The following is a 23,136-nucleotide window of genomic DNA, read 5'->3' as shown; positions in this document are numbered from 1 at the left end:
GCCTTACCCACTCTTGCCAACTGACACAAGGAACTTTCATGTTTCATCTCATTGCAACTCCCTCTTTAGGCCAGAGCTGGGTGGCGGCACCTAGACCGAATACTCACCTGCCACTGCTCAGGTTACTAGCTCAAGACCTACTGTGGGTTTGAGTTCTGACATCTGGCAGTTAAGAATACTAACTCAATTTTCAATCCTGTAGTAGAACCCATGCAAACTGAAAAGATATTCCTTATTCTACTTTTGCTAATATTGGTGGTCTGGCTGGCTGCAGACACACAGAAAGCCACCTTTTTTGCTTGATTAACCAAGGAAGTAATTTGTAAAAGAAGTATGCAGAGACCATTCCCAACACGCATACACTGGAGTTATTTAAAAATGATCTTGCCAGGGAGAAAAACTACCTGACTTTAGAAAATTTTGCCATGTCACTGAAACAACTGAAGCAAGGGTAGAAACATAACCACCTTTCATTCACCAATGACATTACTTTTGTTCAAGGGACCCCATATCATATCAAAAGCAGCATGCTACTAACACTACATCAAAGATCAATTTTCCAGTTCTGATGGCTAAGGTTTACATATTATTTCTATGACAAAGTTCATTTTCACTTTGGAGATACACATTTCCAGACACAAGTATCTAGGAGCTAGCCTCATGCTCTAAACAGCAGAGCAGGTCCCAGGTTCAAGCCCTAGCACCTTCAGTTACAGATCTCAAGTTGGCAAGGCTGGGAACCTGAGACAGTGGCAAACTGCTGCTAGGCAGACTAAACAATAATAGGCTAGCTAAAACAAAAGATTGAGTTAGTATAAAAGCAGCTTGGTACTCTTAAGATGCTTGGTACTCTGTGTGCTTTAACGGGATATCCCTATTATGTTTCCAATATCAAAATAAAATAACCCAAGTTGATTAAAGCCCTAAAAACTCAATATTGCTGCAACAGGCTGCCCACCCCTTAAAACCAATGTAACTATCTTTTTTTTCCTTCATAAGCAACTTGTGTGACCATCATGCTTCTACACATTGCCTCATGCAGTGTTAAATATAGCATCCTATAGAACACCTTCATTTCAGTTTTAACCATTTTCCACACCTGTCATTACCACCAAGCAACAAAAAAAAAAATTCATGCATAGAAGAATGAGAGATGATGCCATCAGCTGTGCAGATACCTTGGCTGGTTGTCAGCAATCCATTTGCCTGTGAAGATCAGGCGCTGTTGCCGTATACGCCGATGCTGCCCTTCTTTGTCTCCTGTAATCCCCTGGTGGCCTTTGGAGAAATCTAAATTCCTAGTTGTTGACAAACAAAGATGGGAAAGTCAGCCTATACTCCAGGTTACCTTTATAACCTTTGTGTAAATAATGATTTAATTACTACTAGTCTGGTTCTTTACTTCCTCCACCCACAACCATAGATTAGTGTCTTCTTGCAAACTAGCCATTAAATTATTTTTCTTTCCTCAGGAAAATGGTGAGGTCAGCATCTAGCATATGGAGGTATTTTCACATTACAAGTTCTTCTGAGAAAATAAATGTGATTTGCAAATATTGTCAGATGAAATAGGCATTTCCAAATGTTACCAGGATGACAAAACACATTCTTGTATGTAACAAGTGTCCTCTTTCTAGTCCATCTGTAACATCAGCAGCAACACGAAGTGTTGTCCCATCGGCAGCATCTTCAAGTAAAAAGATACTGAAGACAGCTGCATCCAAAAATTATTCAATAACTTCATTTGTAGACAAGATGACACCTGAAGATCAGGAAAAAATTGACCAAGCTCTTGCAAGAGCAATATATCCTTCTGGAACACCATCTTCAATAACTGAAAATACATACTGGCAGGAAGCTTTGGAATTACTAAGAGCATCATACCATTTGCCCAGCAGACATTCTTTGAGCAAGGCTCTTTTGGAGTTAGAATATGAACATGTCATGGAATCTATGCAAGGAAAAATTAATGAAGCACTGAGTCTTGCACTACTTACAGATGGATGGACAAATGTGAGAGAAGGAATTATAAATTTTGCTATAACACCTCAACCAGTTTTGTACAAAAGCACTGAAACAGAAGAGAACAGACATACTGCAGAGCATATCAGCTGTAAAATATGTAAAGTCCTACAGAAAATTGGAAGTGGTAAAGTATTTGCTGACTGACAATGCCAGCAATATGAAAGCAGCATGGGAGATCATAATGGAGAAGTATCCACATATTACTGCAATAGAATGTGCATCTCATGGGCTCAACTTGCTTCTTAATGATATGATGAAACTGGACAGCCTTCAAATGATCTTTAGATGAGCAAAAGAAGTTATAAAACATGTAAAAGGTACTTATATTGTAGCTTTGGTTTTCAAGAAGAAGCAAGTAGAAAAAAAATGCAAAGAATAAAATAGTGACACTGAAGCTCTGTAGTAAAACTCAGTGGGTTGGACACTTAGGATTTGATGTTGGGAAGGTACTTTCAAATGTTGCAGAAAATAGATCTCCTTTGAATGTTTACTAAAAAACAAAGAAGCTCTTCAGGAAACAGTAATAGCTGAAGATCTTAAAGTACCCAGGAGTGTAAGAAACATTGTTCTTGATCAGGATGTCTTCTGGGTTCAGCTGCAAAATTCCTTGAAGATTCTAAAGCCAATTTCTGCAGCAATCACTGCATCTGACCAAGATAAAAATAACTGTTTTTGACAATCTCAGTATATCTCCACTTACAACTACAGAAGTAAAGTGAAAGATTTTATTTTTAAAAAGGGAAGAATTTTGTTGTCATCCAATTCATGCTGCTGCAAATCTATTGGATCCAAAATTCAAAGGTGGAAATATAAGTGATGATAGCACTATTACTGCATTTGACTGGATTACAAAACAAGCATCACATTTAGGACTTGATGTTGGGAAGGTACTTTCAAATGTTGCAGAATATATGTAGAACATCTTCAGGGATTTGGTCCAGGAATGCAATCTGGGATTCTGCCAAACATATTCCTCCTGCAACATGGTGGCAAGGTCTCTGCACAACACAGCCTCTGATTCCTCTTGCTTCTTGCCTTCTTCAGATTCCTCCATCTTCTGCAGCATGTGAAAGAATCTGGTCTATGTTTGGAAACACTTACACTATATCAAGAAATAAACTGACATGTGAAAGGGTAGAGAAGCTTGTTTCAATCCGGGCAAACCTTTGGTTTTTAGAAGTCCATAATAACGGTGATAATGACAGACATAACAGAGTAGCTGCAGAAGCAGAGATTGAAACCGATACTAATAATTATAGCTCAGAAAATGATTCGGATTAAATTTCATGTCCATTCATTGAAACTTAGCCCCACTCCCTTCTATACACTTTCCCCATTTCAATTCTTTTTATGAGAATGGGTTTTTTATTTTTATTTAATACTGTGGAGCGGAAATATGAATAATTGTTACTTCTGGATTTTGTTTTGTGGAGTTTTTTTGTCTGTTCCACATAAACTAGTAAACGGTTCAGGAGAGCGTTGCTCCATTTCTTACAATTACAAATAAATATTATTAAAAAGTAAATTCTGTTTGTGATAATTGTTTGGATACACTATATTTTTAATATGTTAGCTGTGATAATTTTATGTCAAGTCAAATTGTCCATAGTCATATTTTATGTTCCTAAAGTAACAGAATGACTTTCAGTCTGAAAAAGAAAAAAAGTGCTAATGTAACTTTTTTCAATTTTTCCAAAGATTTCCATTTCCCCCCCCAAAACTGGGGTTTTTTCCGAGTTTCAAAATTTTCAGAAATTTTCCATCTCTATCTGTGCACAGGGATATACCAGGAACAGGGTTGGAGATCCTGTTTCCTACTTCATTCCCATCAAGATGCAAGGGAAACCCCGCATCTCTTTGAACACACTATGTCTCCAACTCTTCAAGACACACAAATCCAGTAGTTCTTTCGCAACAGTGTGGTGAATAAGGTAGAGTGTACATGAACCCAATATGACTCCCAGCCCAAGTAGAATCCCAAGGGTAAAGTAGTGTCTGAATAGTCTAAGATTCTAGAAAGATCCATAGCCAGATACCTCTTAAACATCCCAGAAGAAATGAATTTCACAACTTCGGAGCAAAATTTTTAGTTTAGTAACCATTTCATGATCGTCTCCAATAGCTTGAACCCTTTACTTTTCCTCTTCCCATATCTGCCTAATGAACCACAATTTTCCTCTTTATAGCAATTTGCTATTATGACCTCCCTCTAGTATTGTCTAAGACCCAAGTCAGCAACTATTATTCTCAGATGATCACTTTGAATGGGGAATTAGGGTGGAAAGAAATGAATCAGCTCCTACTATTACTTGTTGCTAACAAATCCCAAGCTATTGCTTCCCTTTCTGCCTGTGGGTTGTCAACTGATGACACTGATTCAACTTGGTTCATGGACCAATAGTTGCTGATTTCTACATTAAGTTACCCACAATCAATCCTTCAGTCACTCTTCAGCTTTTCCAAAACTTAACCTTCCATTTGTCTTCAGTGTCAATCCCTTGACAGAATTTCTCCAAAGATAGTTACAATATGAAAAGGTGTCATGGATATGTTTGCAGGCAGACTTATAGCTTCTAAGTAGTTTTCTTCCTGAACAGATTCATGGGATAATCTGCTAGCCAGGAAAATTTTCCTGGACAGCTGTTTTATAAAACCAAAGGCTTCATAAAGTGAGATGAGAGAAATTCTACTTCCATGACAAGTGGAAACATGCTGTCTAAAGAGGTGTTTTCCCTCATAGACGAGTTCCTCTTGCAGTGGTGTAGCGCCTTAGAGATGTATAGTATATGTGGTACCGGGCGGCTCTTTGGGTCTGCCTAGGAGAGCAGGTCCTCCTGCCAGCCACACTGGAATCAATTCTCGGTGTGCTCGCTGGGAGTGAAGCTGCCGGCTGGCTTTACTCCGAAGTGAGCGCACTGAGAACGACTGCTCTGGAGGTGTGTGGAGAACAACAGGTCCTCCTGCCGGCCACTCCTACAGCGATTCTTGGTGTGCTCACAGGGAGTGAAACCGGCCAGTTTCACTCTAAAGTGGGCATGCCAGGAATAACTGCTCCAGTGATGGCTCCATCCCCACACTGATTCTTGGTATGCTTGCTGGCTGGCCTCACTGCCGTGGAGGTGGCAAACAGAAGACACCTTCGCAGCAGTAACTGTGATGACATCATCATGTCACCATAATTACTTCCAGCTTGGAGGGAGAGGTAGGGTTGGAAGGGGTGGCAGAGCAGCCTGTGTGTCCCAGGGTGTATATCAGCCAGCTCCATCCTGTCCTCTTGTCTTACATTAGCTCAGGTCAGTTACCCTTTAAAGGTCTCCAAAGAAATAAAACCTTAAGCATTGTAAAATAAAAGTTTAAGTAGTTAGAACTCAGGTCATAAAAGTTTTAAAAGGGAAGATACAGAAAAGACAAAAGATTTCAACTGTTGAAGGAAGTGGAGAGATAAAGGTATGCCATGATTGTGTGTCTCTGTTAAATACTGGGGATTAAAACTGTTCAACAGGGATTGATATAGACAAGACCTGTCACCACAGTAAATCACTACCTCATGTCAATTACTCACCTGAAGGAAGGTCTCAGAGCTAAGAATCCCTGAAGCTCAAACTCCTCTGGGAGAGGGATAGCTAGTGGAAAATCAGACCGGGGAAAAAGATGAATAATTGTGCACAACTGCACTGAACCACAAATCTATAATCCACTATTTGGATGAAAATGTACCAGAACTGAGCATGTTCAAGTTCCACTAATTTCTACTGAAAAGAATTAAACAAGAATGCTACAACCAAGATCAACTGAATACAAGTTGAGCCTACTTATCCGCAGATTTTCTATCTCTGGATCTAGCTCAACTTGGATTCAGACTTGGGTCAAGCTGAACCCTTAGAAGGCGACTGAATTTGTGCTCCAGTCACCTCTGGAGGGCTTTCTGAATCACACAGAGGCCACACACATCCACATGTGGCCAAAAAACGCCTTTTTGGAGGAAAACCAGATGTTTTTATGCCTTTAAAAGGCATTCTGAGGGGGGACTGAGAATGGATCACCACAGATATCAAGTTCCCACCAGTATATAAAATGCTTAATTTTGTTTGTAGCCTCAATTAGATTTTAATATAATTTTATATATAAAACATATATTTATGTATATTTATAAAACATATATAAAACATAAAGGTGATTCACATTTAGAGCTACACTAAATATTATCCAATTTCAATAATAAATTTGAAAACAGCACAGCTCAGGTAGCCAAGTGATTAAAAAACTGTACTTATTCACACAATACACCCACCACATAGCAATCCCCCTTGTTCAGTTCCATGTATTCCTTCAGTTACTGCATGTCACTTTCTTTTTCCTGTGCCATCACTGTCAATCTTATTTGCCTACAGGGTTTAACCCAATTGGTTATAGTATCCCATATGATTACAATCACCCATGATATCTTTAAGCAGTGGTATACAAGGGGGGACAAGAGGGCAAATATCCCGGATGCCATGCCTACAGGGATGGTGCCACCAGACTTGCTCCCCCCCCACTGCTGCCCCCTTCCTCCTGAAGGGGGTAGTCCTGATGGAGCAGCCCAGAAATCATGCCCAACGGAATGGCTGCAACTTGCAGCCACTCTTGGAGCAAATCTGCAACATTCTGGGCCGGCCCCCTTCCTTGCCCCCTATAAAGGAGAAGAAGAAAGACGTGGCCTGGTGTGGCATCGTGCTGGGAGTTGCAGCTCCTCCTGGCACTATGCCCCTCTGGGCTGTGTCTTTCCTCTCTTCCTGCACACCTGAAGACCATTCACAGCACACCAGTGTGCCATGGCACAGTGGTTGAAAATGGCTGATCTAAATAGTTATACAAGTTACACAAGATAGTTTCAGGATGGATGGGGAAAAGATGGGGCATGTATACAATTCTTCCAGTGTCACGTACTTAGACTTAGTTACAGTAGAGAATGGAAACTGAGGCACAGTGTTAAAGGCTCTATGGAACAGGTGGGTTTTAAGAGGATTTTAAAAAATGGTTCCCAACCTGTGGTCCATGGACCATAGGTGGTCCTCAAGACCCGCAAGCACTGGTTCCCAACCTGTGGTCCCTGGACCACACATGGTCCACAAGATCCTGAGAAGCAGTCCCCAAGGTCTCAGGAGGAAAAAAAATCACCTTTGATCACTTCCAGTGTCCTGCTGAGAAGCAATCTCCCATGGACCAAAGAGGCTGGAGACCACCTGCATCAACAACCACTTAAGTGTCAGTGGTTATGGGTGGTCCATTCTCTGTCCTCTTTGATAGTCTGTACAGGAGCACTTGACAGACCAAAGAGGGTGGAGGCCAGACCACCCACAGCCTCATGTGGTCCATGACAATTCCAATTTTTGCCTCGGTGGTCTGCAGGCTCCTAAAGGTTGGGAACCACTGATTTAAAGGAAGTGAGTGAGAAAACTTCCTGCAGGTATACTAGTAAGCAATTCTATGCATAAGGAGTGGCAAGGGAGAAAAGACAAAGACATTTGGGGAGCAGGAGATTTTTAGGTAGCTGAAGATAATGGAGCTGGAAAAGCAATGATCACAGGCAAGAGTCTAGTGAGATACAGGAGCTGAAAGGCAGGGAGAGAAATAGAGGGTTTTAAAGATAAAGACAAGGAACTTGTGCTCAGTCTAGGAGCGGACTGGAAGCCAGTGGAAAAATTTGAGGGCTGGGATAAGATTGGTGTGATTAATATAATGAAAGGTGTTAACAAGAGTGCTGGGTGGACATGAGGGACCAAGATGAGCCAATGGAAGGCCAGTGGGGAGGAGACTGTGCATCAGTACTGGTGCACTTTGCTCTCTGCCAACATCACTCCAAATTCAACAATATTTTCCATAGACCAGTAAATAAAGGGAGTGTTCTTACCATTAGGGCAGGAGAGGTCCTCTTCATGAGGCTGAAAACTGTTCAGAAGGGAAATCAGCCAGGGCCAGATGCTGTAAATCAAGATAAGACAGTGCTTTTTCTTCCCTGCTTCACATTTATCCAGTGTTACTTGCCCCTTTATGCTTTTCCCACACCTTCCTTTGTTCTTTCTGCCATGCTTCCCAGTGCTATCTAACAGCCTCCTCTTCCTGACTATCAGAACCTTTATCCTGCCTATGGAACAAACTAAAAATTCTGCAATTTGGGGCTAGTCTCTCTGTGAATCCAATATTGGGCCAAATTTTGTAGCAAGAGCGGTTAGAGAATAAGATTCAAACAGAGGAGGAGGGGAAGAACTTTAGAAATGACTGTAAGTTCCAGGGGTCCATGGTATTAGTATGGATGGTTTCAAATTACAAGGGATATGAATATGACAATACATCTGTTTAAGAAATAGAATGACTAGGAATGTGCAATTCATAGCAGAAACTTTAGTTTTGTTTTTTCTCGTCTCCCTTCATACACCCCCCTCCAGCCTATATTTCTTTATAACCATGAAGCTGGAGGAAGAATGCAAATCACTGGTAAGGTTACATATAACTTAGGAATACATCATTATCTAGTCATCAAGACTCTTCTTCTGGACTTTTAATCACATATATAAACTGCCCTTACTAGTGTTGAAACCCAAATAAGTAAAAGTAAAAGAAGGTAAAACAAATCAAACTTAATCGCTGTAATTGAGGAAGTCAATTTATTAGCAAACATCCACAGAACGATCAAAGCATGTAATTTGGACTCTATAGGAATCACAGAGCACAGTAATACTATGCCGCCTACACTGATGCACAATCTTAAGGTCAAGCGTCAGATTCACATCTTGGAATAAGCAACTTTGATTAAGGTGCTATCATTTGGCCTTTAGTAAAGAGGCTGTTGCCATCAATCTTAATGTCTCTAGTTGTAACTCTATGAGTGGGAACAATCAGCCAGAACAGAGAAGCTATGCATCAAATAGTTTCTTGAGCTTCTACAGTTTCCTCTTTCTTCTACAGCAGCACATATATTTAAGGGTTCTCCAAATGTACTAGAACCAAATGTGTAGAACCTACACACAAAGGAGAAAGCCTCCTGCCTTATTGACTGAGCAAACATGCCCCATAGCTGGGGCACCCACACATTGGGAATATGTATCTAGGTCAGTGGTTCTCAAACTGGTGGGTCACGACCCACCAGTTCGTGTAACACTTCCCCTGTCCCTTTAAGGGGCGGGGGAAGGGGAGGGATCCAGCAACGCGATCCCCAGGATCCCCAAGACCAGGGTTTCTCAAACTTTGAGGGAGATTTACTCCCTCAGTAAGTTCTTGTGTGGGAGGGGCTAGGGCAGCAATGTGATCCCCAGGATTGCATCCTGAAGGGAGGCAAGGGGGGGTGCTTATGCCTTACTTTGCATGATGCTGGGCTGCAGCAGGAGGTGCAGGCAGCCCTGCACGGTGCTCCCTGATGCTTGGAACCTGCAAAAGAAGCGGGTGCAAAGCACTTCCGTTTTGCAGGAGGTGCTTTGCGCCCACTTCTTTTGCAGGCTCCAAGCATCGGGGAGCACTGTGAAGGGCTGCCTGCACCTCCTGCAGCCCAGCAGAATGCAAAGTAAGGCACAAGCGCCCCCCCCTTGCCTCCCTTCAGGATGCAATCCTGGGGATCACATTGCTGCCCTAGCCCCTCCCACACAAGAACTTACTGAGGGAGTAAATCTCCCTCAAAGTTTGAGAAACCCTGGTCTCGGTACTACGCGCATGGGTCTAAACTATGTAGTTATTTCCCAGATTGTATGAATATTAAACAATTGCATGGCTTGAGCCTACATATGCTGAATTTTATGCACATAATCATTGTACACGTGTTACATTTAACACGTGGAAGCTCAACACAGGCATGGAAATGGGACACACTGCAGATGGATCTTGCTCCCTCACCAAGCATAGGCTGTACACATTTAAAGTGAGAGAACAAGCCTGGTCTGAGTTATGTAATGCAGCAACCTTGATGAAGCTAGGCAGCCCAAGCCTGATCAATGCCTTGAAGAGAGACTGCCTGGGCATCCTATTTACACCAACCTGAGTTTCATCATGGAAGAAAGGTAGGATAAGCGTAAACAAAAACAAAATAAAAAACCAAACACAGATCTCCACAGACAGGTGATATTAGCTATGCCTATTCAGGAGACGGTGCCCTATCTGTCGGTGGGATACTTAACTGAGGTTAACACTTAAAGCAGTCTGAAGCTATTGCTTTCTCAACCTAGTCCAGGATCAAGGATATCCTAATTAAGCCTCCTCAGCATCAATCAAGCAAGGTGATTGTTGTAGTGGCCACCTGGGAACAACAAATGTTACAAGAGGTGCCCAGAAGGAACGCAGTTAGACAGCAAGTGGCTGCTGGTTCTTCAATGCTAGTACTGGCAGGTTTATTTAATCTGGCTACAGAATGCAAGGAATGCTATTGGGTCCAGAAGGCATTGGTTTGGTAGCTAATGAGTGAGAGTGTGGAAAAAGCTGATGGAAACGCTTCCAAGAGCATCTCAGTACCTGTGAGGTTCTGTGGACCTGCTTGTAAGGTGCTATGAGCAGTATCTTGTAGGGAAAGGTGTTTTTAAGCATTTGAATGTTTTCACTGATTTCATTCCCCCCCCCCCCCCCGAAAAACTGCAGAAAGTAGAGTTATGTGCTTTTATTCCATGGGCGCATTTTTATAAAATCATAAACTATAATAGCTTTAAAAGTGTACTAGGTAGGAGATATAGTTGGTATAGTGTCAGCAGATGCAGCCACAGTCATGACACAGTCAATCAGGTGTTAGAAAATATTTTTCACAGATTTCTTTCTTTTCTTTTTTAAACAAAAATGAGAAGTGCAGAAAGTGGTGCAATGTGTTTTTATTTCATTATCACTGAAAAGAAATCACACCTCTGTTTACAGGGCATTAAAGAAGGAGATTCACACCATGAACTACTTTGGTCTAGCAAAGAATTCTTCAGAGGAATAAAGTAAAGAAGCTTCAAGAAAAGATACTTAACATTTATATTGCATTTCCAAATTTTTAATGTATAGCGTCTCAGTCAATCTCACAAGTACTTTGTAAAGATGGGACAATATTACTATCCCTGTACTGCAGATGGAGGGTTGATGGCAAGAAAAGGTCACATCTACCTACTGAATTCACAGCAGAAACAGGATTTGTACCAGGGACTTCCTATTTTCAGCTCAGTCTTAATCACTGCAGTTGTGTAGCTCTTATTCAAACATCCAACTTCTGCCACAAATTCTTTATTACTAACTCACTTCATACAAACAACAAATAAGGACAAGCTATGAAAAGACAAGACTTACTATTGTCTTTCATCAACCACCATCTCCTGAAACACACTGGGTCTAAGTTTCAGCCAATCCATTGAGACTTTGAGAGCAGGAAGCGGGTAAGAACCCCAAGATTCTTCCTGGTAATCATTCTGGAGTGGACATTTGCACAGGATTCCAAGAAAAGACACTAGGAAAAAGAACAGACATCATATATATTCTTCTGTATGGATCAGCTATGATAGCATTATTTGGTTATTATTTGGTTAAGTTATCTCATTTTAACTGGGGGAAGCAGGTCCAGATTATGCTATAATGACATTAGGGAGCATATGTATATAACTTTTGACTTCTGTGAAAAATAATGAGAATGGAAAGAAATGGACAGTAGATGGCAACAGTTAAGCAACCTATAGCACCCCAAGTTTCCACTCATATTGGTATCAATCTCACCATGCTGGAAATCAATCGACACCAGCTACAGCCACAAAGCCAAATAACCTACCAGTAGCAATGTAGTGATCTGTTCAGCAGTTAGGTTATACTGGGCAAGTAATAAATCACTTTTGCAGCACTATCCTTTGCATGTCTACTCAGAAGCAAGTCCCATCAAATTCAACAGGAAGTACTTTCAGGTAAGTACGTACAGAATTACACCCTCAGTCAATGTTAAATGCTAATATTATTGAGTTGAGTCTGATTATTTGCAAAGGTTTCACCTGGATGGCAAAAATCACATTAAAGCAAATCTATTTTAAAAAACAATGTCCTTTTGCTCAGCAATTTAAAAACAGCTTTGCTGACTTTTTGTAATGCACACAGAGGCAATCAGTCTCTCTTCAGGCACTAATGGAGGAGGTGATAATAACTTGTTCAGGGGGAAGGGGGTTCTAAGTGTCTGGAGAGAGAATGATGGATGGATTTTCAGTCAGCTGCGCTCTCTCCTCTCAAATTAAAGAGGCTATTGTTAAACCTTCTCATTCCCATTTTCCATGGGTGACAAATCCATGGATAAGTAGGTTATACCTGTAATCACTTGCATAAATGTCTCTCTACTATTAGTAAGAAAAGCAGTTTTTTAAACTGATTTTAAAGGGATGCATTTTTCCCCTTCTCCAGGGATCAGCACATTCCTTCTCATTTGCAGTGACCATTTGTGTTGAGTCAAACCCATGTATAACGAGACTGGACCTGTAAATGCTCCTATACAATGGTGCAACCACATTTGGAATGCTGTAGACAGTCTGGTTGCCACACTACAAGGAGAATATTGTAGACTGGAAAAGGTGCAAATGAAGACAGCCAAAATAGTGAGGGGACTAGAGCAACCTTCCTTACATGACAATACTGTTTGGGGCTTTTTAGCTTTGGGGGGGGGGGAAGCAACAAAGGGAGGATGTGACTGTGACATAGAATTATGCATGCTGTCGAGGAAGTGACTAGAGAAGTTTCTCTCTCTCTGTCTCACAACAGATCCAGGGGTCATCCAATGAAACTGACTGGGGGAAGGTTTAGGACGGACCAGAGGAGGGACTACTCCAACACAGCACGTAATTAGGTCTGTGGAATTTGTTGCCACAAGATGTTGAGGAGGCCATTAGATGGCTTTAAAGAGGGTAGGGCAAATCCATGAAGGCCTGGTCTCTCAATGGCTACTTGTCATGATGGCGATGCACTACCTCCAGCAGTATGTGTTTTTAAATACCAACTGCAGAGGAGTGATGGTGGGAAAGAAGCATGTCTTCTCTCCTGTTTGTGGGCTTTCCAAGAGGCAGCTAGTGCATCATTGTGGGAAACAGGATGCTGGATTAGATGAGCTCTTGGCCTGAACCAGCAGGGCTTTTCTTATGTGCTAATGAGATTGAATAACACTGCTAATTCGGAATCAGAAAATCCCACACAGCAATAAATACAAGGTAGCTTGCAAGAAAACATCTGATCTGCTCTGCCTAGAAAACCTTCTTCCCTGATATCAACCTATAACCTCAAACAGTCAAAAGCCATCAGGACTTTTGCTCACTTCAGCTTGATCAAGAAACTGGTCACCAATTATGAGCATTTGCTGAGATCTCTTTTTAAAAAACCACTTCTACCAAGAGTTCCAAAGCAACATGATAGGCTGGCTTCACTGTATCATATTGCCTTAAAATTACTATTTTTGTCTATGCTCTGAACATTAACTGCTATGCAGACAGAGCTACGTAAATGCCTCATTATTAAGACTCCAGACAACTGTGAACAAGTCCAGGAAATCTCTGGACTATATTGGGAAAATGGCTGCATAACAACTAAACTCCATCTGTTCAAGTTCTGGGAAATTCCCCAACTCAATCGGTCTACTGCTTTTGCAGAGCCTTTTAAACATTTTCTCTGTTAACTATCCCCTACTGAAGGGCCCCCAAGAACAGTAGATAATGGCATCAGACTGCACACCTCCAGGATCTCCACAGACTAGAACAGGGTGGGCAGACTTCAAGCTTGTGTAATCACACAACAGGAGGGAGAGCGCTAAGAGAACTCCATCCATCCTGGGGTAGTTACACTGATGGGTAGAGGAGGAAGAGAAGATACAAACAGCTGCTATTACTCCTGCCACTGCTGCTTTAAATTAAGGAATGGCAGAAACAGCCATTCAAGAACAGTTAATATTGAATGGGAACAAAAAGGAAATACAAGGAATCTCTAAAAGCAATAAGAGAATGCCTGGATGGTTAGTCAGCAACCACCCAAAATGAGTCACTTATTTCCACTCCTCTCCTTTGTAACAGTAACTATTTGAGTCACCTGTTTGCAGAGGTAGGTCGCTATCACTGCTGCCTCTTAATTTAAAGTGGCTGCAAGAGCAACAGCAGCACCTCCTCCCTGCCATGTGGTCCACTGAAAATTGGCTAACAGTCAGCCACTGTGACATTATGCCCAGCGCCTGGGCTAGAATTTCACCTCAGTGCCCTGAAGACTTGGCTATAAAGCAATTTGCTGCACGCTGGGAAGTTTTGCTCCAAGATCCAACAGTTTTAATACATACTGAAGAGGGCCAGCAACTGTGTCCAGCAGAGCTGTTCATCCTGGCTATAACTGTGCTGCTCAGTCTCATTGCTGAAGTCTCGTAAGTGATGCAACTGAAACAGGTTGATGACGGTAATGTGGACTAGCTGCTGAGAGTTGAATGTTTTTTGGAATAGCAGCCTCTGCAACAAAGAACATGCATATTTGTGAGAAACTGTAGCACAACATGAGCTGCTCAATCTGACTAGCAACTACTCGTCAGTCATATTTATATTTATTTTACATATACCATACATTATTGCAATGTGATCAAGCACTGCAAAAGCTTGCAAGAAGAGGTCTCTATCAATTGGCAGGAAGAAACCAAAACTTCTTTGCAGGATGTTCCAGAAAGTAGGTGGCATCACAGAGGAACCTGCTCTGAATCCCAAACAATCTCATTTCAGTCAAAGGAGGAATATGGAGCAAGCCTCACCAGATCTTAAGGGACAGGGGGGAATACTCGAGAGAAAGAACTCCCCAAGATGCATCTGTGTTCTTTTAACAGGGAAAACTCTCATCAAAGTACCAAACCCTACATGGACGATTGTTCAGTAAGGAAAGCAGGACATTCTGTGCAGACCAACCTTGAACTGCTCCTCTAACTTCTCACGAAGAGGGTTCAGTTTCTCTAAGTTCTTACTCAGATACACATGGCCATGGAATTTTATAAAAGCCTTGATGAAATCACATACTCCCCACTGAGTCTTCACCTCATCACGACTGCAATTAAGAAAAAACAGTATTTCAGTCTTGATAAACAGATGCAATAAAAATATGCGCCCTGTTGCACAAAAATATACAGCAGACTAGCTTCTTCTTTAAGGGAGATAGTGTATGACAAAAAAAAAAAAAGAAGATTGCCAGTGCCTCCCAAGACAACTGCATTAACAATAAATAGTTTGGTTTTTTTTACCAACTCTCCAGCTAGTAGATTTTATTCCTTGTGTAGACTAGAAACAGACAACTTTGGTGTAATCTCAAGACTCACTCTGTTCTCCATACAGTGATCTACATGTGATCATAAGAGAAGATGGCTTCACCCAGCAGAAGAGTTCTGCACAGTTATGGAGAACCCATGCTTATGTATAGCATTATGTACAAATATGTAGAAGTACTGCAAACAAAATCCAAAAAACAAAAGTAAAATTAAAGTGTGAATCTATTTCTGACAACATAAAAGCATTTTTGTTTGTCCAGCTCATGGGACAACAATTGGTTATTTTTTGACTAGACCAGTGCTTCCCAAACTTTTTAGCACTGGGAAGCTTTTTTAAGAAACAACAATCTACTGGGACCCACCAAGCTTTACTAGACAGAAAAAGAGTTGTAGAAATAAATGTATTAATTAATAAACTATTATTAATAAATTATTAATAACCAGGGCTCTGTGCTCCTGAGGCTGCTAGAGACCTTCCATATAGTATGCTTGGGTAGTCAGTTTGCTAGACTCTCCCTAGAAATGCGACTTCAGGACTATCCCCCAACCTGAAACTGGGTTCACATATGATCTACAGCTTGCCAATTACTAGGGAAAATTAGAAAATATGACATTTTAATTTGGGGGTATGAAGCAAGTTAGCATTCCAGTCACGACAGTAGTTTCTCTATCCAGATTGCCTGTTTTGCAATTTTCTTCTGCAAACTGAGCAAGGGTGGTTGCAAGGTTTTCAAAATATATTTCAGAAACTTTTCGCAACCCATCAAAATCGGCTCGTGACCCACTGGTGAGTCCCAACACCCCGTTGGGGAAACACTACTCTACAACATATCAAAATAATGTGCTTCGAATAGAAGCCAAGGTTCTCTTAACTTGATTCCCTTTCTGTACACACTTTTGATACCTTCAATCAGTAATTGTGAAAAATACAGGGGTGCCCCCTTATCCACAGTGATTTCATTCTGGAACCTCCCAGTCCCTGCAGTCAGGGGGAGGGGCGCCTTCCCAGAGGTGGGGGAGCCTGAGCTCAGCAGAGGCTGGGGATCTGTATCCCCAGCCTCTGCCAGGTTCAGACTGAGCTCTGGAATAGAAAAAATGCAACTTCCTGTATCATGGAGAAACTGGAAGTGATGTTTTTAACGCTTTATAATGCATTCAAAATGTCACTTGTGTTTCTTCTATTACAGAACTCAGGCTGAGCCCAGCAGGAGTTGGGGATGGATGCCCCCAGCCTCTGCTGGGCTCAGATTCCCTTCTGGAGATGAGGGGAGCAGAGCTCTGGAAGGGGCATGCAAGGGGGTCAGGACCCGGTGTGCAGATTACTGAATCCACAGATATGGAATCTGTCAATATGGGGCCCCCCGTATATGTATATTCACATATGCATCAAGCCCCTGTCCTGAACATACCTGCTCATGGACAAATCAGTGGCATTCTCTTATGAACTACAATTTAGGATCATAGCCCAGAATGAAACATTTCTGCTGTTATTACTAGCCTGAAAAAGGCACAGATTTACTTACCTGTAACTGATGTTCTTCGACAAGTACTGTCTACAAAGAGGCACATATCAATATTGTGGAATTAGGGAAGAAAACCTCTACAATATGCCTGCCCTCCCCGCGCACATGCAGAGGAAGCTTATAAAGGGCCACACAAAACCAGAACATACCTTTCCAGTGCTTTAGAAAGTGCTTTTTGTAGATTAGTAGAGGCTGCTGGGAAAGGGAATTTCACAGCAATGCTTCTGCAGTAGTAGAAAATTGTGGTCAGGTGGTCTCCTTTGGAGGATGCTAAAATAGCCAGCTGATTGTAAGGCTGACCTAAGGCCAAAAACAAAACCCAAAGTTTCTCATGGAGCTCAGGACTAAATTTATATGTACAATCCAACTTTGTCACTGCATTCTAGCCACATGTCTGCTTTTGACTGCTTCAGCCTATTTATTTAAACACTAGGTAGGTTACTACTTAAATATTTTATTATCGTTTGATTTCTTATTTTTATTTTCAGTCGTTTTAATCCAGCCTTTCCTAAACAGAAGGAGGTTTACAATACCAAAAATATTAAAAGAATCATCCATCAATGAACTTTAAAATCAGAATAGAAAAAGTTGCCATATCATTTTCATAGATGAGCTCAATCTTAGATACCTTCAGAACAAAACAAGGGCAGCAACTTGCCAACTTGTCATCTGGGGTGTATTCCAAAGACTCACAGCAACAATGGCCAAGGCCCTGTTCGTCACAGATGTGAAGCAGGGTCTGGCTCACTCCCCACAACTGCCATAGGGGTTCACGTATGGAGAGGTGGTCTCAAAGCATGTCCCAGACTATGAAAGTCTTCAAAGTTAATACAGTTTCTTAAATATGGAGGCTCTTTTAAAAGTTGGCTTGCTACAGCTGTTGTTCCTGCCCCATGCAGTGAAGACAATCGCAGTTGGGTCCTGCTCCAAATGTCACACAAGCTTATATAGTAAACAAAAGGGGAGATCTGTGGGATTGTGAGGGGAGGGGAGGAGAAGAATTCAAAGAGGGATAACTGATGGGAGATTGAGTTATTTGAAGAAAAAGATGGAAAAGACTCATGAAGACACTGTATACAAGGTTTTACCTCATAGCATAATTGCAATATGATACATTACAACCTTACCTAAAAAGAGCTCAGTAATTCCATTTTCCAGTCATCTACTACACCAGTGTTCTTAAAATCCTACTCAGAACCTGGTAAGCCTTTGCAGGAGGAGAGTGGGTTGCAATCTAAGAACCTTCCTAAGCAGTGGAAAGTTGCAGAGGCTGTTGCAAGCACCCCACACTCTCCTGACAGCTGGCACTACCCCCAGATATGTTTACAAGTCCATTCTTCATGGCAGCACAGCAATCACTGCACTGCTGCTGCCTCAGTAATTTTGTGGTCACTCCCATTAAGGGGAAATGGACACCTTCCCATACCCCTGGTGGGTTGCAACCCACCAGTTTGAGAACCACTGCACTACACTACACTGGCACATTTACACAGTTCACTTTAGAAAGGAACATAACTATTTTCAAGAAACAGAGCTGGGTTAATTGATGAAAATATGAAATGGAATTCCATTCCAATGGGATTTAACAAAAATATTGTTTAGTTTACAGTTGCAGAAGCAAGTACATCTCAAAGAGTTACTTGGCATCTTACATAAATGAACATACTCACCAGTGAACATTTCTGTGTAACCACTTGTATTAGAGCCCCTTTGTGCACGCACACACCTGAAGATGAATGAGGAGTTCAAATGCTTATCGCTGCAATTCTAAACTCACTAAATAGGGAATAAACCCCATGGAACACAGCAAGATTTATTTCTGAGAAAATATGCATAGCGCTGACTTGAAATGGAGAAATTCAACCACATGGACCTCATCTCACAAACTCACCATTGGAGGGGACAAGCTGAGCTGCATGTCTATAGTAGGACTCAGCCTGGCTGGTCTGATTTCTGTAGCGAGCTGAAAAACCAAGAAGAAAAATGTTAGAGAACATTAACATGCTACATTCTCCATTTCAGAGGTGAGGTTTGTTGACTATAGATGGTAACAAACCACAGAAGATGTTACAAAACTATACAACCTGAGCATTACAAAGTCAGGATATAAACCTCAAGACAAAGCCAGCCAGCTAGCATAAAGTTTGCTATAAACAGATGAAGTATCCAAGACGAGGACAAATGTAGATACCTATCTATTTCTTGTCCTGCTTGTGAGCACCAAGAAGCGCTTGACTGACTGCTATTAGGAACAGAATTGCTGGACTTTGTCTGTTCCAGGCAAGGCAATTCGTGAACATGTATTCTCTTTGGCCTCTTGTATTACTAATGTACATTGCCATTAACATAATTGCCACCTCTGAGCTCTTCCCCAAAATCCACTGGCTCTCAGTTTTCACATCAGACCCTTCTGCATAAACATCCTGCAAAAACAGCACAGCTCTACTGTTCAGTGAGAGTATATGCCTTGTGAAAATGGTTTGGACTCTGTTTACTCGATGGAGAGGTGGTTCAAGACATGTCAATGTCTGAAACACAAAAGCCAAATGGTGTTCAGAACTGAAAAGTGTGCTACCCTTTAATAGTACTCCAAAATCTGCCACCTGAAGCAAGCTTCTTCAGCCCTATTTTCTATGGTCAAGGGATCCATAAAATACTTGCCTTCACATGGCTTACTACTGTTCCCACAGACTAATATTTGACAGCCACTCAAAACCTCCCCCTGCCACATGTTTGCTTGTATGTTACAGGGCCCAATCCTATCCAACTTTCCAGCACCGGCGCAACCAAAATGCAGCCCCGAGGTAAAGGAACAAATGTTCCCATACCTTGAGGAGGCCTCTGTGACTGCTCTCCCACCACAGGATGCAGTGCATGGCCATTGGCACAGCTACACCAGTCCTGGAAAACTGGATAGCATTGGGCCCACACTTGATACTACACAGAACTCTGGAGTTTTCCCTGCCTCTATTACTCACCAATGTCTCCAAGGTGGACAAGGCAGTGCTGGCAAATATACGAGCAGGAGCTAGATTGTGGCTTCACAATGGCGCTGGTGTGCGTCTGTTTATTGCTGATAATTCCCAGTTGGGAGGACTTCACACGACAGGGCAAGTCTACATTAAACACTGTGCACAGCTCCTGCAGTAGCTGGAATTAGAAACAACCGTGTCTAATAGAGCTATCATATACAATAGCCTAGTGGTTCCCAAACATTTTAGTGCCACAACCCACCGCATCCTCTACAATGGGTCGCAATGTAATGCTCCCTGCAGAACTGCAATGCTTTCTTGGGAATTCTAGGGGCCACTTCTAGGTTGCACTGTACCCACGACCCACTCCATTGCCCTTTGCGGGACCCAGAATGCCCCACAAAAGCAACCAGAAGTTGAGCCTGCAAACCAGAAATTGCTTTTGCAGGGCTTTCTGGGGCCTATGGAGTAAGCTGCAGGCTCAGTGAAACCCAGAAGTGGCCCCTGGGGGCTGCCCAAGAAGGCAAAGCGACAATGCAAAGAACATCGTGATACAGCCCAGCATGTCGGTTTGTTAGGTTGCAACCCACCAGTGGGTTGTGACCCACAGTTTGAGAAATGCTGCAATAGCCAGTTACTTCTAGAACTCAAGTTCCCTCTTTGGAGCTGGAATTACCTTTCTACTCTGTTATCCTCCATCAAAACAAGTTTCTACATAATATAAGTTGATAATAATTAACAGCCACAAAAGCCATGCCTGATCAATTCAGATTCATTTGACTGAAAATAGACAATTTTGTCCTTGGATAGTGTTACGGGAGATGTTTTTCCTATGAAGTAGAACTACAGGCTTAATGTGCAAAATCTCCCAGTTTCAATCTCTGGCATCTCCAGTTAAATGGATCTCAGGATGCAGGGATCAGAAAGACCTCCAGCCAAGATTTTGGAGATCAACAGCCAGCCAGAGAACACTGGTCTGATTCAGCACAAGTCACATTTGCACAGTACCTACTGTTTCTGCAAAAAAGAAAATATTGCTGTAAAGTTAACAGCTATATCAATGAGTTGCACAACAGAAGGTAGGATTCCCCCTCCCCCATATACCCATCAGATTTAGAACTTAGCGACCTGGAAGGAATTCCCTACTCTTTCCCATTACATATTTCAGAATATGGATTTTTTTTGTTCTGCTTTTGTACAATTTGTATTTTCCTTTTAAATAACACAGTGGATGAAAGCTTATAAGAACAATTTGGACAGAGGAAGGATAAGAATTATTCTGTCTAAAGCCCTATCCCAAAATGCTGGAAGCCTCAACAGAATCTCAAAATCTAAAGATTCAAGAGAAATTCTCCTACACAGGGTTTTTCACAGCCATGAGATAAGAAACTTGAAAAAACTATTTGATGCCAATGCAGTATGCAATTTGCATATCCCAGAGTCACAATATTACCCACTAACTCACCTGTGTGTAAAAGCCACTAGCTGCCTCTAAGAACAGAGAAAGGTTTGCCTGAACTTCACTCCGATTTGGATTTGATCGGTTTTTTGCTTGACCCTGTAGAGTTGTGATCTGATTCTTAAAGGCATGATTCCACCTAGTAAAGAAAGAGAAGCTTCTGTGACAAAAAATTACTAACTGAGCAACACTGCCTCTTCCACCCCCATGAAGGGGAAAAAGAAAAAGAATGCTGCTTATGACAACAGTTATGAAAGCACTGGAAAGTAGAGGCATATTCACAGTTCTTAACTTTGACCTCATCTGCATCTTTTACAAGAATAAAGTATCCAAAAGCCATCAAGATAATGAAGCAGTATTGTGTTCCTTCCTTTCAGTGTGATTTGTAGAAGAAAATATTTAGAAGATTTGATACTTTCAATAGCTAGCATACACTGTGCACCAATTAAGCGACAGATTGCAGTAGTAAGTAGTATTGTTTTCAATTTCTATACTGTGAATATCACATTATGATATTTCTGTTTGGGCATACATCATAACAGTCACTGCAGAATTCTGTTCATCTTCAAGGAAGAGGCAGAACAAGCCAGGCATCCCCACATACAGAGGACATTTTCTGAATTCTACCGACCTCTATACTAGAATATAACAATTGCAGTCTCTGGGCCAAATCCCCTCCCAAGTGTTAATGAAGTTGGAAAACAGGAAACATGTCAATCAGATTTGGCACACAGGCAGTTTGTTAATGGGTTCTGAATCCTCACTCACCTCTCAAAGTGGACCCCTGGTAAAACTAGTTGCTGACCAGGTGCTGGTGCCTAAGTACAGTCAGTGATTAAGGACTTAGGAGTCAACCCCAGCGTTCTAATGTGATCAAGATAAGGACTCCACAGCAGAGCTATGAAGATAACAGGCTCAGTTCTAAGACCACTGACAAGATATCCCACAGGGAAGACAATGGATATCTGTATGATATAAGAGCCTTCCATCCTTTCACCACCATCCAGGCTGTCACAATGAATGACTTTCTGTTAGATGCTTAATAAAAGCCAATGCTAGAGGTATGCCTGCATCACAAACAGCATCCAGTTCAAAGATCAAGAACACCATGGTCAAGTAAAAATCAACTTGCATCATGGTCCTCAATGAGAACTAAAAACCTAAGCTGCTTTAAAGCTGGAAACTCTAGGTCCTAAACCAGATTGCCTACAAGCCCAAGATCTCAGCTAGCTAGCTTCTCAGAATCTGCAGTTTCTTTTAATTCACTTACAAAGTACCTTACCTCCTCTCCAGTGCACTTCACTTCAGCTGGCATGTTGTGCTCCTACAGAGCACAACCTGAATAGCTAAACACATTCAGGAAGTATCAGTAAAGACAAAGTGACCAGTACAAAAGCTGGTTTCAAATGCAGGAGAAGTTAAGTCTTAAATCTGGTCTCTGGGTCCCCTAAAAGTAGGAGAGCTGACAAACAAGTCTACAGCTCAGAATTAACTTTATTGGGGGGGGGGGATTAACTCAGGAGGAATTTCAATGGATATCATATTTTAGAAAACCCTGGAGGAGGGGCTCCCCCCCCACAGTGTTGCTCTTCACTCAGTCAATCCATTATGTGTTTGAGCGCTTCATTTAAATAAAAACATTATTTCAGTAATATTAGGTATTTGTGTCAAGTCAACTACCTCAAATATAAAAAAAGAAAATTATGAACGGAATGTCACACCACATGTAATCAAATCAGTCAAATCTAGCGTCATCAGTAATTTTCAAAGCTATACCATAAAAACATACTGGATGATTAGTAATCTTCAAGCATGTAAACCACCCCTCAGTAACTAAGTTTACTGATTTGAACTGAACCAATTTAAACAACTAAGTTTACAGATTTCATGAAACTGAAAGAACCGCATTTGCTTACCATGTCTAAC

The 23,136-nt window shown here is 41.6% G+C and overlaps 1 protein-coding gene across 3 annotated transcripts in view; it reads right to left on the bottom strand.

Moving 5' to 3' along the window:
* SMG7 (SMG7 nonsense mediated mRNA decay factor) overlaps positions 1 to 23,136 on the bottom strand; it is a 75,090-nt gene that overhangs the window by 30,417 nt on the left and 21,537 nt on the right. For all 3 annotated transcript variants that reach the window (XM_066626385.1, XM_066626386.1, XM_066626387.1), the window contains 10 exons: positions 21,217 to 21,349; positions 19,758 to 19,929; positions 18,671 to 18,742; positions 16,929 to 17,079; positions 14,904 to 15,039; positions 14,297 to 14,459; positions 11,305 to 11,461; positions 7,919 to 7,989; positions 5,588 to 5,648; positions 1,179 to 1,298 (listed from right to left, as the gene is read on the bottom strand). In XM_066626385.1, the coding sequence (XP_066482482.1) occupies positions 1,179 to 1,298; positions 5,588 to 5,648; positions 7,919 to 7,989; positions 11,305 to 11,461; positions 14,297 to 14,459; positions 14,904 to 15,039; positions 16,929 to 17,079; positions 18,671 to 18,742; positions 19,758 to 19,929; positions 21,217 to 21,349 (1,236 nt within the window). The remainder of the gene's footprint in view (positions 1 to 1,178; positions 1,299 to 5,587; positions 5,649 to 7,918; positions 7,990 to 11,304; positions 11,462 to 14,296; positions 14,460 to 14,903; positions 15,040 to 16,928; positions 17,080 to 18,670; positions 18,743 to 19,757; positions 19,930 to 21,216; positions 21,350 to 23,136) is intronic.

This window comes from Tiliqua scincoides, chromosome 4 (genome assembly GCF_035046505.1).
Source record: "Tiliqua scincoides isolate rTilSci1 chromosome 4, rTilSci1.hap2, whole genome shotgun sequence".
Classification (NCBI taxonomy): Eukaryota; Metazoa; Chordata; class Lepidosauria; order Squamata; family Scincidae; genus Tiliqua; species Tiliqua scincoides.
Note: the sequence above shows the minus strand (reverse complement) of the source record. Positions and strands in the feature narration are given on the sequence as shown.